This window comes from Megalobrama amblycephala, linkage group LG19, assembly GCF_018812025.1.
Source record: "Megalobrama amblycephala isolate DHTTF-2021 linkage group LG19, ASM1881202v1, whole genome shotgun sequence".
Lineage (NCBI taxonomy): Eukaryota > Metazoa > Chordata > Actinopteri > Cypriniformes > Xenocyprididae > Megalobrama > Megalobrama amblycephala.
Window position 1 is genome coordinate 14007588 of NC_063062.1, and position 19266 is coordinate 14026853.

General features: G+C 36.1%; 1 protein-coding gene across 4 annotated transcripts in view; it reads left to right on the top strand.

The window, feature by feature from the left end:
* The window catches only part of carmil2 (capping protein regulator and myosin 1 linker 2), a 51109-nt gene that overhangs the window by 6174 nt on the left and 25669 nt on the right, over positions 1 to 19266 (top strand). For all 4 annotated transcript variants that reach the window (XM_048167999.1, XM_048168000.1, XM_048167997.1 and 1 more), the window contains exons 5-28: positions 1384 to 1505; positions 5246 to 5343; positions 5437 to 5507; positions 5593 to 5666; positions 6204 to 6279; positions 7377 to 7465; positions 7560 to 7654; positions 7744 to 7830; positions 7945 to 8054; positions 11072 to 11149; positions 11323 to 11399; positions 11483 to 11587; positions 12004 to 12073; positions 12164 to 12245; positions 15540 to 15636; positions 15870 to 15924; positions 16638 to 16810; positions 17183 to 17251; positions 17344 to 17437; positions 17525 to 17623; positions 17748 to 17876; positions 18610 to 18723; positions 18864 to 19036; positions 19136 to 19223. In XM_048167999.1, coding sequence (XP_048023956.1) covers positions 1384 to 1505; positions 5246 to 5343; positions 5437 to 5507; positions 5593 to 5666; positions 6204 to 6279; positions 7377 to 7465; positions 7560 to 7654; positions 7744 to 7830; positions 7945 to 8054; positions 11072 to 11149; positions 11323 to 11399; positions 11483 to 11587; positions 12004 to 12073; positions 12164 to 12245; positions 15540 to 15636; positions 15870 to 15924; positions 16638 to 16810; positions 17183 to 17251; positions 17344 to 17437; positions 17525 to 17623; positions 17748 to 17876; positions 18610 to 18723; positions 18864 to 19036; positions 19136 to 19223 — 2325 coding nt within the window. The remainder of the gene's footprint in view (positions 1 to 1383; positions 1506 to 5245; positions 5344 to 5436; positions 5508 to 5592; positions 5667 to 6203; positions 6280 to 7376; positions 7466 to 7559; positions 7655 to 7743; positions 7831 to 7944; positions 8055 to 11071; positions 11150 to 11322; positions 11400 to 11482; positions 11588 to 12003; positions 12074 to 12163; positions 12246 to 15539; positions 15637 to 15869; positions 15925 to 16637; positions 16811 to 17182; positions 17252 to 17343; positions 17438 to 17524; positions 17624 to 17747; positions 17877 to 18609; positions 18724 to 18863; positions 19037 to 19135; positions 19224 to 19266) is intronic.

Below are 19266 nucleotides of genomic sequence, written 5' to 3' on the forward strand. Positions count from 1 at the left end.
TTAATTTTTTTTTCTGTTTTAATATGTTTTAAAAAGTAATTTATTCCTATGATGGCAAAGCTGAATTTTCATCAATTCTAATATCCTGATTTGGTGCTCAAGAAACATTTCTTCTTATTATGATTAATGTTGAAAACAGTTGCTGCTTAATGTTTTTGTGGAGACCGTGATTAATCTTTTCAGTATTCTTTGATGAATAGAAAGTTCATTATTTGAAATAGAGATCTTTTGCAACAATGTAAAAGTTTTCACTGTCAATTTTGGTCAGAGTAATGCATCCTTGCACAATAAGAGTATTAATTTCTCAAAAAAAAAAAAAAAAAAACTTATTGACCACAAAAAAATTAAATGGTAGTGTAATTTTGTTAAATATGATTTTTCTCTGTCAATTATGAGATAATACTTATAAATACTTATAAAAAACATTTTCAAAAATTACAATACAAATATATGCATTACATGTAAAAATACACAACTTTTCACAGACGATGATATGTTTCTACAGTTATCAAAATCATAAATCTAGTAAAGTTTTTCATATTTTCATTTTTAAACGCTGCTGCGAGGGTGTTTCTAATACAACAGCCGAGGGATTGACGGAAAATTTCACATCATTCTCTCTTCTGACTGCTGCAATCAATCTCTCAATATTTTTTCCCTCTTTTGGAAAGTCGTGGAAACTCTGTCATGGATTTTTTCTTTTGCCATTGGAGCAAATGGGAGTACAAAACAGAGATTTCTTGCAGTTTCCGTTCACCATAGAAGTTTACCTAACTATGACCTCTGCTTCGGAGAACCCCGGAAATGTGAAAAGTGTCCATTAACCCTTTTGGTAACACTTTAGTATAGGGAACATGTATTCACTAACTATGATTTTCCCTCAATAAACTGCTAATTTACTGCTTATTAATAGTTAGTAAGTTGGTTGTTAAGTTTAGGTATTGGGTAGGATTAAGAATATAGAATAAGGTCATGCAGAATAAGGCATTAATATGTGCTTAATAAGTACTTATAAATAGCCAATATTCTAGTAATATGCATGCTAATACAAAACTAGTCAAAAGACCCTAAAATAAAGTGTTACCACACTTTTTTTACTGTAGAATTTTTAGGTTCTTTTTTCTGTTTAATTTGCTAACATATTTATAGTATAATGCAAACATGTAATTAGAAACGTGGGGAAGTTGAGGTCGTCATTCAACCATGATGTTTTTTTTGTTTTTTTTTTGAGTAAAGCCTGTGGTTTGTAAACCGTTACAAATGTCAAACGTGTCATGGCATGTAATGGGAGTTCAGTAGCATTTCATCTCAAAAGAAAGATCCTCTTCAAATCCTCTTCCGCCTCACTTATCATCCTTTACACTTTGATTATGTGTTTGTGAGGTGGTTATTGAGACAGACAAGCAGATCTACTCTTTTAGCCTGATGTCAGTGAGAGACCTGGAAGCTGTGGTCAGCCATGTCACCGCCTCACTCAAGAAGATCTTTCCTGATTCATCGCCAGGGTGAGTGATCTGAGAAACATCACAGCTGATCAAACATGATATATTTAATTCGACCATTCATTTAATGTAATGTTGTCTGATCCAGTCATGCATTGTGGTTTAAAAAATGCTAATATGCAAATAGTGCAATGCAGCTGACCAAATAAACATGTATAGTTAGGACAGCAAAACAAGTAGGGTTTTCAAAATTGTGTTATTGACATCAAAGCCAATGTGTCCAATCCAGCTCAGTATTTTGGCACAGATGCAAGCATGGACAGGGTGCATGACCTCATCCTCAAAGACTGTTAGCAAAACTATGCAAGGTTTTTTTCACCATATATTTTTTTATCTTAAAGGATTAGTTCACCCAAAAATGAAAATTCGAATTACTCACCCTCATGTCGTTCCACACCGAAAGACCTTTGTTCATCTTCTGAACACAAATTAAGATATTTATCATAAAATCTGATGGCCTGCATTGCCAGGAAGACAATTAACACTTTCAATGACCACAAAGCTACTAAAGACGAATTTAAAATGTATTATGAAGTGACGAGAATACTTTTTGTGCGCCAAAAAAAAACAAAATAACGACTTTATGACAGTATCTAGTGGTGGGCAATTTCAAAACACTGCTTCATGAAGCTTCGAAGCTTTACAAATCTTTTGTTTCGATTCAGTGGTTCAAAGCGTGTATCAAACTGCCAAAGTCACGCCCCCCAGTAGTGAACCATTTAAATTTCGAAACACTTAACATGTACCGAAGCCTGGTTTACTGAAATCACGTGAATTTGGCTTTCCGAATCCCTGATTCGAAACAAAAGATTCGTAAAGCTTCATGAAGCAGTGTTTTGAAATCACTAGATATTGTCATAAAGTCGTTATTTTGTTTTTTTGGTGCACAAAAAGTATTCTTATTCTTGTCGCTTCATAACATTAAGGTTAAACCACTATAGTCACATGAACTGTTTTAAATATGTCTTTAGTAGCTTTCTGGGCTAAAGTGTTATCTTGCTATCAATGCAGGCCTCATTGAGCCATTGGATTTTATGAAAAATATCTTAATTTGTGTTCCGAAGATGAATGAAGGTTTTACAGGTGTGAAACGACATGAGGGTGAGTAATTAATGACAGAATTTTTGGGTGAACTAACCCTTTAAATACAATTCATATTTTTTCTAATAAAATCATTTACCCTAAAAATAAGCATATTGCATACATAATATTGGTAAATATAATTTAAAAGTTAAAAATTTTAAAACAATTAATACTTTTTACTTATAAAAGCATTTTGACAATTTACAATACAGTTGCATATATTGTCTTCTTGCTTACAGATTTATAGTTTAATGTAAAAACTTAATTAGAAACAAAGGATTTTTTTTTAATTTTTTTTATACTGTGATCTCAGACCAATAAATTAAAATTAAATGACCCAGACTACACTCTTAGAAGAAAAGGTTCTATATAGCCCCTATTATGCTTTTTAAAGTTCCCTTTGTTTTGGAGGTCTTCTACAATAGGTTTGCATACATTCAAGATCAAAAACACTTCAATTATTTCATAATAATACATTGCACATCACCTCTTTTTTTAAAGAGTCTGAAAACAGTTCATTCGAAGATTCAGTCTTTCTAAAGGCGCTTCATATAGGATCTTTTAGGGGTTCCCATTATGGATTTAAATTATTAGTCCACTTTTAAATAAACTTTTCCTGATAATTTACTCAACCCCATGTCATCCAAGATGTCCATGTCTTTCATTCTTCAGTCGAAAAGAAATTAAGGTTTTTGATGAAAACATTCCAGGATTATTCTCCTTATAGTAGACTTCAATGGGCACCAAACAGTTGAAGGTCAAAATTAGTTTCACTGCAGCTTCAAATTGTTCTACATGATCCCAGATAAGAAATAAGGGTCTTATCTAGTGAAACCATCGCTCATTTTCTGAAAAAAATTGAAAATTATATAAGTTTTAACCAGAAATGCTCATCTTGAACTAGCTCTCTTCTTCTTCTTCTTCTCTATTAGAATTCCAGCAGTGTAGACGCTGCTAAGCGTATTACTGCCCTCCACAGGTCAAAGTTTTGAACTAATTTTTATATGCAATATGCTAGTTCAATAGTAGATAACAATTAGTTCAAACTTTGACCTGTGGAGGGCAGTAATACGCTTAGCAGCGTCTACACTGCTGGAATTCTAATAGAGAAGAAGAAGAAGAGAGCTAGTTCAAGATGAGCATTTATGGCTAAAACATATAATTTTCAATTTTTTTCAGAAAAAGAGCGATGGTTTCAAGACCCTTATTTCTCATCTGGGATCACATAGAATAATTTGAAGCTGTAGTGAAACTAATTTTGACCTTCAACTGTTTGGTGCCCATTGAAGTCCACTATAAGGAGAAAAATCCTGGAATGTTTTCATCAAAAACTTTAATTTCTTTTCGACTAAAGAATGAAAGACATGGACATCTTGGATGACATGGGGGTGAGTAAATTATCAGGAAAAGTTTATTTAAAAGTGGACTAATCCTTTAAAGGCACAATATGTAAGATTTTTGGATTAAAATATCCAAAAAACACTTGAACAGTGTTATAAATTTTGTGATTTGTGTACTTACATTAAACCCCCGATGTTTCCAAGAATGTTTAAATCCAGAGAAATAAGCAATTTTAACCAGGACACGGACCGTGTCCATGCGTCGCCTATCAATGACATCATACCCGTGTTATCCTCGATTTCCAATTTTATTTTGTAGAAACCATGGAAACATCAAAGAGGCTTTAATATATTATATGTTTTATTAGACAGGTGAGGATACATTAATTGACAGAAAACTAATCATGTTATATAGCTCAACACAGCAAGTCTTATTGTTTAAATCTCGTTTTCTTGATTTACAGCGAGTACCATGTTTTGCCATGACTAATATCGATCTAGTTTACTGCAGTGTGCAACAAGAGTCTCATAGTAGCCGCCGAGCGAACACACAGAGTAGCACTATAACAACTTTAAACACACATATGTATCTAATATGATGAAAAAGCGCTGCATTACCCCACATACTCATGATCGGAAGAAGCGGAAGCGCTGTCTGTCTTTAATACATTAGCTCATCCATGAATATGATTTCTGCCCGAGTCTCGACGGATTATTTTCCACCGGCTGTAGACGTGAAGGCAACACCTCCCACGATTCTGCGAAATCAAGGCATCATCAAGCTACACCTTTGTTTTGAATAAGTGACCTCTAGAGGCGAAAACTACATAGTGTGCCTTTTAATTTTGTTCGATTAAACTAAATTTTATGAATTACACAGCTTGTAAACATCCTTTATCACTAGAAAAAAATAAAAATAACCCACTAAACATGAAAGTATTACGCAATCATTTAAGATCTTTCTCCTTATATAGAACCCTTTTGGCATAAAGTGTACCATAATGCAGTTTGTATATTGAATATCTGATGTAAAATCTGGGTCATGAAGCAGAACCACAATTTTCATTAATCACTGATGACTTAAACAAGGTCTTCACCAATTTGACTCACTTCTTCTGGAAAGTCTTAACAGATTTATCTGCCCACAAACGGAACAAACGTGACCTTTAAACGTACTCATTATCTAATATCATCAAGTGCCAATATGATCACTTGGTGTATAGCATGACTGGAAAGCTAAAGAAAGAATTTGTGTTGGCCGATGTGCTTATGCTCATCTTACACTTCCTTTATCCCCCTCCATCTTTTTCTTGCTTTCAGGAAGTTGCTGAAGAAAGTTCCCCCTGATCTTCAAGAGCGACTATGTAGTCTTGCCTCCAGAGTTGAAGAACATGTGAATGGAGCAGTTGGACCTTGTGGTCAGATGATTGTTAAGAATAATCACATCTAAATGTTATTTAGATATCAAAGTACTTTCATTTGATTTCTTCATCCTCTTTGGTCCCTTAAAGGAGGCTTTTCGGACACCTATGCAGCATTGTGTGACTTCAACGAGTTCCCATGCTGTGTGGAAGTTCAGTGGGTATGTAGTAGTCACCACTTAACAAGAATCAAAATGTCAAAGGTTTAGCAATGATGGTTTTAAGAACTGTTGCTTCTGTTTCTAGGATGTTGATAATATTTACCATGTTCAGAACTGTCGGGTGTTCAACCTCATAGACTTCAGTCATTTAGACAGCAGGTATACAATGAAATTTTACAATACTATTTACAATAACTGTTTTCTATTTTAATATGTTTTAAAATGCAGCTTATTCCTGTGATGCAAAGCTGAATTTTCAGCATCATTACTCCAGGCTTCAATGTCACATGATCCTTCAGAAATCAGTCTAATCTGCTGATTTGATGATCAAGAAACATTTCTTAATATTTTCAATGTTGCATACAGCTGTGCTGCTTAATGTTTTCATGGAAACTGTGATAATTTGATTCTTTGAATAGCAAGTTCAACAAGGACAGCATTTATTTGAAATAGACATTTTTTTGTAACAATATGAAAATCTTTAGTGTCACTTTTGATCTATTTAATGTATCCTTGCTGAATAAATTATAATTTCTATAAACTATAAAAAAATGTACTGACCCCAAACTTTTAAAAGGGATTATTTTAAATATATAAATTGATTAATTAATTCATACATTTTTAATGTAAAATTGTCTATATCTTTTTGATGTTTTTATATTTCATAATAATAATAATCTCTTAAAATGTTAACAGGGACTTGGCTTTAGCAGTGGGCGCTCTGTCTTTCAACCAGTGGTTTACCAAGATATGCAGCAAGGACTTCAAACTGGTATGTATGGATACTACTGGCACAATAATCACGAATACTGATAAAGAAAGCTGTTAAAAGTAGGGTAGGCAAGCAGAGGCTAGCAATAGCAGGTTAGCTTTGAAAGCATAAGATCCCACCCTCCCTTCAGAGCGCTCTCCAAAGCCACGCTTCCTCCAAAACACATGAACACGCAAAGCCAGAGCAGAGTCTACAAAGCGTCATAAGAGATGGAAATTACCACATGTTTCAAAGCACATAACATTACAGTAATGAACATAAACAACTTAGAGATCTGGCTTGTACCAACTGACTGCTGCAGATTCATTTCGCATAATTCTGAGAACGTGAACAGCACCGAGTAGAACCTCAAGGGTTGCCATCTCTTAATTACGGCAGCATAAGCTCGTTGTTTTGGTTCAGGAGGAACTGTAAAAGGCGGCTGCTGTTTGTTTGTGGCGCTCGGTATGGAAATATATACGTGATTGGATGTAAAAATATATGCAATGATTGGATGAAAATATTTTGGTCCACAGAAGATATATTTTAATCTTTAAATATTTAGACTACTTCTATTATTGATTGCTATCAGGATGTGAAGAGAGTTTCAACCAGTATAAAAAAAAGTGTTTATGAAAAACTTTGCCTACCCTACCTTTAAATTGGAGCAGAATTGTTGTTCTTGTTTAGACTTGGCTTATTCAGTCATGTCAGACTTCCATCTCCTCTCGCTCCTGGCTGTGGAGAGGTCAGATATAGGCCACTTGCCAAATAATAAATTGCTGGGCTGACCATGACAACAACACAAGAAGACATGCTGAAGGGAGACTTTGATCTCTGCGTGATACAGTATACTCATTTAGATGGAGAGAAACAGAGAGATGATTGAAGGATAGGTAGAACAAGGAATTGTAGCTGAAGCCACTTTCTTGAACCAATCAAACAAGCCTATTCTTTAATTTTTTCAATACTTTGTGGCTGCACAGATCACAATTCTTCCCACTCAACATGTTTTATCATAGTATAGCGTACATACTCAGTTCATGTCAATCTTGGTGTGTCTGTTTGTCTCCAAAAACATTGTTTGTTGTTGATCAGCCTCTTTTCTTTGTTCTCAGACCCCTGATGTGCAAGAGCAGATCCTCTATATGATCGCCCGGTCCTGTGCTCTGGAGGAGGTCAGTCTGGAGGCCAGCGGACTCAAAATGTGAGCTTAATCAAGGCCCTTGTACTTATGAAAAGTTAAAAATTTCTGAGTATTACTTTGAAGTAAGTTAAATCTCTTTGAATCCACGATGCAGGGATTTTGTTGTCAAGATGGCCTCCGCTCTTCGGGACAGTTCTGCCTCTATTGTCCATATCATCAACCTGTCTGTCAATGCTATAGAGGATAAAGGTTCTGATGCAGATATTCTCTGTAATCTGAGATTCAGTTTCGGTCTGTTTCTGTGTTATATGCTGATTTCTCTGTTTACCTGCACTCAGGTGTGATTGCTCTCAGTCAGAGTTTGAGCAAATTGTCCCGTGGTCTCAGTCAGCTATACCTCTCCAAGGTCTCCATGTCCCCGAAAGGTGCAGTTTTTATCTCTTACTCCTTTTATACATGTCAAGATGCTGTTTCATGACTACAAAAGTAACTGTATTCAAGATAATAAAGTGTTAGTTGCCATGGCATTGCTACCCTAGGCTTGGGCTGCCTGGTTCAAGTTCTTCATCAAAGTACGTCTCTCTGCAAAACCCTGACCCACCTAGACCTGAGCGGAAACACTGGCTGCCTGGCCACAGAAGAGGCTACGGTGAGTTTTAGAGAGCTGGGGGGATGTGGGGGGGAAGTTTCAGTAAGATTTTTTCAGTTTTTTGAAAGAACTTGCCAAGGCTACATTTATTTAAAGGGATAGTTCACCCAAAAATGAAAATTTGATGTTTATCTGCTTACCCCCAGGGCATCCAAGATGTATGTGACTTTGTTTCTTCAGTAGAACACAAATGATGATTTTTAACTCGAACCGTTGGAGCGTAGAATATGCATAGATATGCATAGACATATGCATATAATGCATAGACATATGCATATAATGCATAGAATATGCATAAAATATGCATAGACAAATCCAAATTAAACCTTGCGGCTCATGGCGGCACATTGATGTCCTAAGACACGAAACGATCGGTTTGTGTGAGAAACCGAACAGTATTTATATCATTTTTTACCTCTAATACACTGCGTTCAGCAATCGCTTAGTGAGGTCTGATCGCGCTCTGACAACGGTAGTGATGTCTAGCACTCATTGAAGTATAAGCGCGAGACATCACTGCCGTTGTCAGAGCATGATCAGTCCTCACTAAACGAGTGCTGAATGCAGTTGGACATATACTGTTCGGTTTCTCGCACAAACCGATCGTTTCGTGTCTTAGGACATCAGTGTGCCGCCATGAGCCGCAGGGTTTAATTTGGATTTGTCTATGCATATTTTTTGACTCTTATAAATTGTGTTACCATTCACTCGCATTATACGACTGACAGACAGCAACGGTTGGAGTTAAAAATCATCATTTGTGTTCTACTGAAGAAACAAAGTCACCTACATCGTGGATGCCCTGGGGGTAAGCAGATAAACATCAAATTTTCATTTTTGGGTGAACCATCCCTTTAATCAAAAATACAGTATAAACAGAAATATTGTGAAATATTATTACACTTTACAACTGTTTTAATATATTTTAAAATGTCATATATTCCTGTTATGGCAAAGTTTAGTTGAAACCTAAGTTGAAAAATGTAGGAGCACATTAAAATGCAATGAATAATGATAAAGGGATACAAGGAGATATAAAAACAATTATTAAATTAAATAAAATTAATTTATTAGAATACAAAAAGTACAGTAGGTTTTTAAATGTTTCTGTTTCAAACTGTTTAATAATTATATATATATATACAGGGCTTGACATTAACTTTTTTGCTCACCAGCCACTGTGGCTAGTGGTTTTCCAAAGTTACTAGCCACTCAGCATTTTCACTGGCCACAATTTTAATGTTGGTAAATTACATTTTATATGATTAAAGTTGACTTTGTTATGCTTAAATTACTTTATTTTGAGTCATTTTACTTGATTTAAAACCCTTTCAAACTTTTAAATGCAGATTGACCACCCAAATCAAGACTACATTGTATATCAGCTGGTATGTACAGGTGGGCAAGAGGTAGACAATATGATCATGGGCTAATATGAGAAATTTGATAAGTTATTTGTGTTAGGCTATATAAAAGAACAAAGAAGCAAATTGCAAAAACAATCTTTTTTTCAGATACAGTAGGTTTATTTAACATATAGCCTACATTTATTTAACATCTTTTGTTGTTTGATTAACATTAATGACAGACAGGTAGGCCTATTTAATTGCATGGACGTAACTGACGCATATTCAGTTATTGCCCACCTGTTTACGTCCACTTAAGCCATAACCGACTGTATTCACACGAGGTACTCCACACGATGGACATTTAGACATCTGTGTGCACGTGTATTTGACTATTAAGGCGCGAGGAGAACTGATCGCGCGCGCAACAGAGAGAGAGCGCACGCGACAGAGCGCTTCTGTTGTGTGTCATTCAGCGCAATTCCGCCTATCCCTCCTTCACTAACTGCACATAAATAACGAATTGTGTGATTGGATTGTAATTTTGTGCTACGACGATCTTCATCGATCATTTGGCTGTAAACTGAAATTATATTCAACCCGCCAAAGTGGCTAGTGGGAGTGGCTGTCTTACCCGCCACAGCTGAAATCTACCCGCATTTGGCGGGTTGGCGGGTGTTAATGTCAAGCCCTGTATATATATATATATATATATATATATATATATACAGTTGCAATCAAAATTATTCAAACCCCTTAACCTGCAAGACATTTTGCTGCTGAGAACAAAATTATTCATTATTATTCAACCCCCAAAAGCCAAATTTTGTGCAGAATCTTTTATTCTTTATAACCTCAAACAAACGCTGCCTGTAAGTGCTTAGAAGCTTCTGTCACCTCAATACTGCAATCTTGCTCATTCCTCGCTTGAAAAAAGCTTCCAGATCACTGATAGTCTTTGGTTTCCATGTTACCTCTGCTTTCTACAAATTCCACCAAATATTTTCAATGAGATTTTAATCTGAAGACTGTACAGGCCACTCAAGAACATTCTACGACTGATCCCCGAGCCAAGCTTAAGTAGATTTGGATGTATACTTGGGGATGGCTGTCCTGCAGGAAAGTCCATTGTTCATCAAGCTTCAGTTTCTGCACCAAGGGCATCACCATCTTTGCCAAAATGGCTTGATACTTCAAAGAATTCATGATGTCCTTCATACACTCAAGATTTCTACTTCCTGCAACAGCAAAGAACCCCATAACAAGACTGGACCACGTCCATGTTTGTTCTTCTGTTCATAAGCTTTGCCGAATGCCACTCTTGACCAAGAAGAACATAAAAGGCTGACTTGAATATGCTTTGGACATACCTGTGGAGTTGTGGAAGAATTTTTTATGGAGGGATGTGACCAAACTGGAACTTTTTGGACCCATGGATCAGCAGTACATCTGGTGCAAAAAAGGCAAAGCTTATGAGCAGAAGAACACCATCTCCATGGTCAAACATGCAGGTGGTCCAGTCTTGCTGCCGGACTTATTGTTGATCATTGTATGGGGTTGTTATGTTATATAGATCATTTTCAGTTTCAATGTTCTTGAAAAGGAGTGAATAGGAGAACACTTGTGACAGGATGGCTTTGAAATCACATGCTTGTCTTGTCTCTGTTATAGAACCTCTTTAAGTTCCTGTCTGTTCCAAATGCAGTTTCTCACCTGGACCTCAGCTACACAGACTGCCCTCTAGACACAGTGAGTCCCATCAGTTATATTCTCCATTTTATTTACGTACTCATTTTGTTGTGTAAAATGAATTAGGGAGTCCAATATTATCCGATATTAGCCCATGAGTTAAATGCTTAAATTGCTTCACTTCAGTAAAGTATCTGAAGTACCTCTGACTTTTCTCTTTCTATTCTCTCTAGCTGTTTGTGTCTCTGTCTGTCGGCTGCTGCACTACTTTGAGCTACCTCAACCTCTCCAGGAACACTTTTTCTCATAGGTGAGCCATCAAAAGTGACTTTATGAATTGTAAGCATCTCTACGCAGGCTGCATGTACATACTGATCTGTGTGGCTGTGCTAGGAAAGTACGAGAGGTCACACGCAGTGTGAGGGATTTCTTTAGCAAGAGCACTGTGTTAAAATACGTGGGATTTGCTGGAACTAAACTACCTCCAGAGGCTCTCAGGTATGGGATTTGTTCCAATATTATCATAAATGTTTGTGTTATAAGCTTAAATCCATCTCCTGTGACAGGCCTTAAATTTAGTATATGTTTGCTTATGATCTAAATATCTGTAATGAGTATTGTATACACAACTGTTCAAAGGTTTGGAGATTTTTTTTATGCTCAACAAATAGTAATTTATTCCTGTGATGGCAAAGCTGAATTTTCAGCATCATTACTCCAGTCTTCAGTGTCACATGATCCTTCATAAACCATTCTAATATGCTGATTTGGTGCTCAAGAAACCTTTCTTATTGTTATCAATTTTGAAAACAGTTGTGCTGCAAAAAATCTTACCTTAAACTTTTGAACGGTAGTGTATTTAAAAAAAAAAAAAAAAAAAATCATTATTAATGTCCAATGTTAATGTTGTTTAGATTGTTACTACAAGGCCTGGCCACCAACACTCATCTATCTGAGCTGGAGTTAGACATCAGCTGCTGTGAGGTACACACACACACACACACACACACACACATTGAAATATTGTATAAATCTTTTCTTAAAATTGTGTGTGTGACATTGTGGTACATGTAGCTGAGGTCGGCTGGAGCTCAGGTGATTCAGGAACACATCTTCGAGGCCAAGGCCATCCGCAGTCTGGATCTGTCTGAAAACGGTACAGTCTCTTATTTTGTTCTCATTCACAGGGCCAGCACTTTATTAACCCCCCTTTATACCTTCCTCTTTATTTCTGTCAGATTTATTATATTGCTCTCACTGACTGTCTCTTTCACAACAGCACTAGAGGGATTACAGGGTCTCTACTTACATTTGGTTATAAATCATATCTGATACATGGAGAGATGGAGGCATAAATTAATCTGACTCGCAGTGTGGGTGCATTTGTCCTCTCGCCTCTCAGAAAACCTCTTCTTTTCATAAGATAAGAAAGAAGTAAATGGGGCTGTTGTGTACATCTGTACAATGACCTGATAATATTTGCAGACATTTACTGCATTTTTTGGCGTAGATTCTTTAGGGAACATCTTTGGATAGAGCTTATCCTGTATTTAACCTGGAATATTCCTTAGTTCATTAAATGCATGTTTGTAATATGAACTAGATATCTGATTAATAGAAAATGTAATTATTTTGGATGTTTTTGATGGTTCTCGAAGCAACTAGTGTATTTTTAAGACAGAAGCTCATGAAAATTTTGAACCCTGGGAGAAGATGGAATCAGGCCATGCTATTTTTATAACCCAGGAGGAGACGAAGCAAATATAGGCGTTGTTGTATTGGCTACATGAGGAGAAAGGCTCAACACATCAGTCAGAATTGCACATGACCCACTGGACCCACACTGTGCCGCTGCAGGGCTATCATCACACCTGTCTGAACACATAAACAAACACACACACAAAGAAGGGATAGAGAGGCTAGTGTCAGTGTGAAATAAGTGAGAGAGATATTTGAATTGTAAGAGGTGAAAACATACATGACTGGGGCACTAGAAATCATTTGACACTTGCAGTGATCGTATTAAAGGTGCTTTAAACAATTTATGGAGTTTTTAAGGAATGGTATGCATAAAGTTATCCTAATTACTTCAATATATCACTGAAATAACTGTTCTGAAATGCATTTCTGCCTGTCAGTCATTTTGAGCGTTTACAGTGAGCAGTCCATATATGGAATATCAGGAGTTGAGAGCGTGATAGGTGAACTTGGAGCGTTTTTTGTTTGGGCAGGTTCACACAGAATGTGTTTTTGAGTTCCACCTCGCTGCTTTTTAAAGGGTTAGTTCACCCAAAAATGAAAATTATGTCATTAATGACTCACTCTCATGTCGTTCCAAACCCGTAAGACCTCCGTTCATCTTCGGAACGCAGTTTAAGATATTTTAGATTTAGTCCAAGAGCTTTCTGTCCCTCCATTGAAAATGTATGCGGTAGACTGTCCATGTCCAGAAAGGTAATAAAAACATCATCAAAGTAGTCCATGTGACATCAGTGGGCTAGTTAGAAGTTTTTGAAGCATCTAAATTACATTTTGGTCCAAAAATAACAAAAACTACTACTTTATTCAGCATTGTCTTCTCTTCCGGGTCTGTTGTATATCCGCTTTCACTCCACAGTGATGCTGCTTCTTCTTCTTTCCTGTTTTACGGCGGTTGGCATCCAGCTTATTGGTGCGACATGCACACCTAAGCAGCATTTTAAAGAATTTAGCAATACCAAAATACAAACAATGTAGAATAGCTTGAATACAGCGTGCGTCTCCCTCAGACTGTAAACGAAGCTCGGGCGCACCGGATAACACATCATCAGCGCCACTGTCCGGAGCAGAAGGGGGCGGTAATGCACCAATAAAACAGGAAAGAAGAAGAAGAAGCAGAGTCACTGTGGAGTGAAAGCGGATATACAACAGACCCGGAAGAGAAGACAATGCTGAATAAAGTCGTAGTTTTTGTTATTTTTGGACCAAAATGTATTTTCGATGCTTCAACAAATTCTAACTAACCCACTGATGTCACATGGACTACTTTAATGATGTTTTTATTACCTTTCTGGACATGGACAGTCTACCGTACATACATTTTCAATGGAGGGATAGAAAGCTCTCGGACTAAATCAAAAATATCATGTTCTGAAGATGAATGGAGGTCTTACGGGTTTGGAACGACATGAGGGTGAGTCATTAATGACATAATCTTCATTTTTGGGTGAACTAACCCAAATTGTTTTTCTGTGTAAACATTCATTAGACAGATGTCATCTTTTGCATGAGCGCCACTTTTTCAAAATGCCATGTCATATTAAAATAAGCACAACTTTTCAAAACATGTCACAAGACCATATGTAATTGTCATTCCACTGCGCTGTGTCTGAAACCGTTTTTCAGTTTTACATCTTTAAAACATACTAATATTTATTTTCATTTTTCTAGTACTGATTTCTTAGATACTATTACTTATTCATTGGGTACTACAAAGTAATACTATTACTTATTTATTAGATAATAGTACTTATTTCTTACTAGTACTTATTTATTATATAATTACTTATTCATTAGATAGATACTAGTACTTATCATTAGATACAAGTACTTATTAGATACAAGTACTTATTAGATACAAGTACTAATTCATTAGGTACTAGTAAGTATTTAATAGATACAAGTATTTATTAGATACAACTTATTAGATACAAGTATTTATTAATTAGGTACTAGTATTTAATAGATAGTAGTACTTATTCATTAGATACATGTACTTATTTATTAGATACAAGTACTTATTCATTAGATACTAGTAAGTAATAGATGCTTTTATTCATTAGATACTAGAACTTATTTATTAGGTGCTACTAAGTAATAGATACTAGTACTTATCCATTAGATAATAGTACTTATTTATTAGATATTGATTAGATAAAAGTACTCATTCATTAGATACTAGTAAGTATTTATTAGATACAAGTACTTATTCATTAGATACTTATTATTAGATGCAAGTTCTTATTCATTAGATACAAGTACTTATTCATTAGGTACTAGTAATTTAATAGATATTAGTTGTTATTCATTAGATACAAGTACTTATTCTTTAGATACTTATTATTAGATGCAAGTTCTTATTCATTAGATACAAGTTCTTATTTATTAGATATAAGTACCTATTCATTCGATATAAGTACTTAGTAGTTAAAATTTCTTGTTCATTAGATACTAGTATTTATTATTAGATGCAAGTACTTATTCATTAGGTACTAGTAAGTATATAATAGAATACGTTCTGTGTCGACCCTTTGCAGAATGAGAAACGTTCACAAACTGTTAACATTAGCTTACTCAACCAAATCATCCTAAAAGAAATGGATAAAGAAACAAAAAGGAAGTTGCAGAATGGCTAACATGATTTAATAATAAAACAAATCACAATTAATAATTAGATTTTTCTCTTTTTCAGGTTTTGAGAGCAATATGGTTACTTTAATTCTCTCCATTGGCCGCAGTCACTCTATTCGACACCTTTCAATTGGACGCAATTTTGCCATGAAGTCTAGGTATGGATTCTTCTTCTTCTTTTTTAAATGATGTGTGTAATTTTGATTGTTAGATGGGTGGTTGTTTAGGAAACCAGTTAAATTTCAACATGGTTGTGCTAGTGGTGCTGAAATCACTAATTTCCTTTAAAATGTTTTTGATCCACCTTTCAGACAGTCTATCCTCCTCGCTTTCTCCACCTATTCTTCCTTTTCCTTTCTTTTATATGAGGCATATTTCCCTTTTCTCTCAGAGCTCTTACAGATGTGTTACACCGCCTTGTACAGCTAATTCAGGAGGAGGAGTGTGTGAGTACATCATTTGTAATATCAGAAACACTACACACATACACACACTTTCCATTATATTGTTAGAATCCGGCCTCAGTCATATCTACAGTCAGCCTCTCCCAAATTATATGAGTATTACTGCAAAATTGGATCACGTCTCCCATCCACCATGAATACGTACACCAGAACGTCCACCTACGGACCACAGCTCTCACATAACATAGAGAGTAGGAAGAGCTGCTCTCTTTGGCTCAGTTAGCAGTGGAGATGTGTGTTTTTGTGTGTTTTTTATACTAGAACCACCAATAAAGAGAGAAGGTCCACAGAGACGCCCCCCCCTTCATTCCTCCAGCAAGCCCTGGATTTTAATTACCCAGAATCCCTCTCAATTAAGGCACGCCTGGGCTCAGTAATTACACAAGCAGCTCTGACTCAAAGATAGGACTCATTAAAACAAACTCTCAACTTTATATAACTTTATCCACATTAATGGGAGCATTTATGCTCTCCAAAGAATCAGCGCTGGCCTCTCACGACCCAACCTGCTCAGTCGATACAGTTTCTATAGCTAATGAGACTTGATAGAAATCTTAATGAGACTTACAGCCAAAGGTTAATGACTACATAAAATGACTCCGAATGTAAGATCAATGGAACTTGATAAAGAACATGCATATGATATGCGCATATGGGATGGATAGTGACCTTTTACTTTTTTTCACACTTTTTAGCCACTGGAGTCTCTCTCTGTATGTGACTCAAAGTTGAAAACAGGTACCACCATCCTCATCAACAGCCTGGGAAGCAACGCCAGCCTGTCCAAGATTGATATCAGTGGAAATTGTATAGGTGACACAGGAGCAAAGATGCTAGCAAAGGCCCTCATGATCAACACCAAGCTAAAGTAATTTTTCATGCAAACACGGTGACTTGCAGTTTGTTTTTGCAGAGTTGGACATGTTCCTGGACAGAATTTATAGTTAATTATAGTTTGTTGCAATAAGGTCTCATTTGTTAACATTAGTTAATGCATTAACTGACATGAACTAACAATGAGTAAATGTAATATTACAGCATTTCTTAAACTTTGTTAATGTTACTTAATAAAAATGTTCATATTCATGTTAGTTGTGCATCAACTAATGTTAACAACTTTTGATCCTAAAAAATGTATAAATAAATGTCAAGATTAACATTAGCCAAGACTAATGAATTCTAATGTCAACAAATGAACCCTTATTATAAAATGTCACCGTCGTGCCTTGTTTTCTGACAGAACGCTGGTTTGGGACAGGAACAATGTGACTTCTGGAGGATTTATGGATGTGGCCAATGCCATGGAAAAGTGAGAGTAACCCACAGACTTACAGAGATTTTTTCAGTGACTTGTATTTGTTAAAAAGTGTGTATTTCTTGTTTCTTTGTGTGTTCAAACAGGAACTTGACACTACAGAACATGTCCATTCCAGTGAGTGATATTCTTCAAGCCTATCGAAACACCCCAGAGAAGATGGAGGAGGCTTTACAGAAAGTTAGTTCTCATTTGCAGTGCTATAGAAAGCTGGGAAAACAGATGATGATAAGATATAACTGACTCTTTTTGCATGCGTACATGTAGATCCAGGCTTTTTTACGCAGGAACAATCAGAGACAGTGTGCGACGGGTGAGGAAATGTGCCATCTGCAGCATGGATTGAAGACCACTCGCTCTGAACAGGTTTGATTGGATATATTCTTCCTATATGCCATTTTAATTATTACTGCCTATTATTAGGTGGACTGTAATACTAAGGGTTCAGATCATAATGAGAATGTGTCTGTCTCTTTCTCTTTGTGCTCAGTTAGTGCAGGATCTCTGTAAAAAACTACAGGAAAGTGTGCATCCTTTAACCTGCTATAATATACAAGAGGTGCAGTCGGACATTTTGCTTGCAGAGGAAGCGCTTCAACATGCAAAGACAGCCATTAGTGTATGAGATTACACATCTACATGGTTTGCAATATTACAGATTAAAAATTTGATAATTTTATATTCTACTGTTCAAAAGCTTGGAATCGCTAAGATTTTTGAATGTTTTCATGAATGTTTTTGAATATTTAGTGCTCATCAAGTCTGCATTTATTTGATCAAAAATCCAGTAAAAAAATAACTGCAGTTTATTTGAATATATTTAAAATGTAATTCATTCCTGTGAATTTTCAGCACCAGTACTCCAGTCTTCATTGTCACATGATCCTTCAGAAATCATTCTAATATGCTGATTTGGTCCTCAAGGAACATTTCTGACTATAATTAATGTGATACAGTTTTTTCAGTATTCTTTAATGAGTAAAAAGTTTTATATGAAATAGAAGTCTTTTGTAACATTGTAAATGTCTTTACTTTAAGTTTTGATCAGTTTAATGCTTTCTTGTTGAATAAAAGTACTAATTTCTTTATTTAAAAAAAAAAAAACCCTCTCCAAACTTTGAACAGTAGCTAGTGTACGAGTCATTCCTCTTATGCAGTGCTATTTGAACTTTTTTTTGTTTAAATATACTTGTAACAGGGTACACCAGATTTCAGAAATGTATAATAAGTAACAAGACATTAAAAATGCACTGCATAGTAGTAATGACGGATATATTTTTCTGTTTTAAATTTCCATAACAATGTAACGATGCCCTAACTCGTGATGTTTGACATTTGTCCTTGCCTCTCAGTCTTTCGCAGGACTCTATGAGTTGGGCAGAGCGCCCTCTAGTGGTCACATGCTTAAATGCATTCTCAATGATGCAGCTACAGCCCTGAGGAGCGAGATCACTGAGGAAATCCAGGTGAAGTTTAGTCATGTTTTTTGGGTGTGCGTTTGCATACAGAATTCTCTGTAGTGTCTGCTATGTAGTATGGATTGCTTTAGTGGAGGTCGCTGTAATTTGATGGCAGTAGAACCAAACATTTTTTTCTTGTTGTGCAGGAACTGGCAACGGCAATGCTGCAGTCTGCCCAGCTGACCTGCCCTAGAGTCGTCCAGAGGTCAAGTGTCAGCGAGCACCTGGCAGATCGTGTGGCCAAGAAGACACGTCAGGCTGCACACTTCATTCAAAACACAATGCAAGAGGCAGAGAACAGCATCAAAAACAAGCTCTGGTGGGACGTTCATCACTATAAACAATATTTAACGCTTAACCTCACCGCCAAACATATATATATATTTACTCTTTGCTCTCCTCTCTCACTCTTTCTCAGTGAACTGAAACTGTCTGTCAGTGTCTCTCTGGTGGAAAGTATAATTGAGGAAGTTCTTCAGGATTTGTCAGTGGCTCAGGAGAAGCTGGTGAGTGTTTGCATTTATGAATGTGTATATTGTGCACATGAGA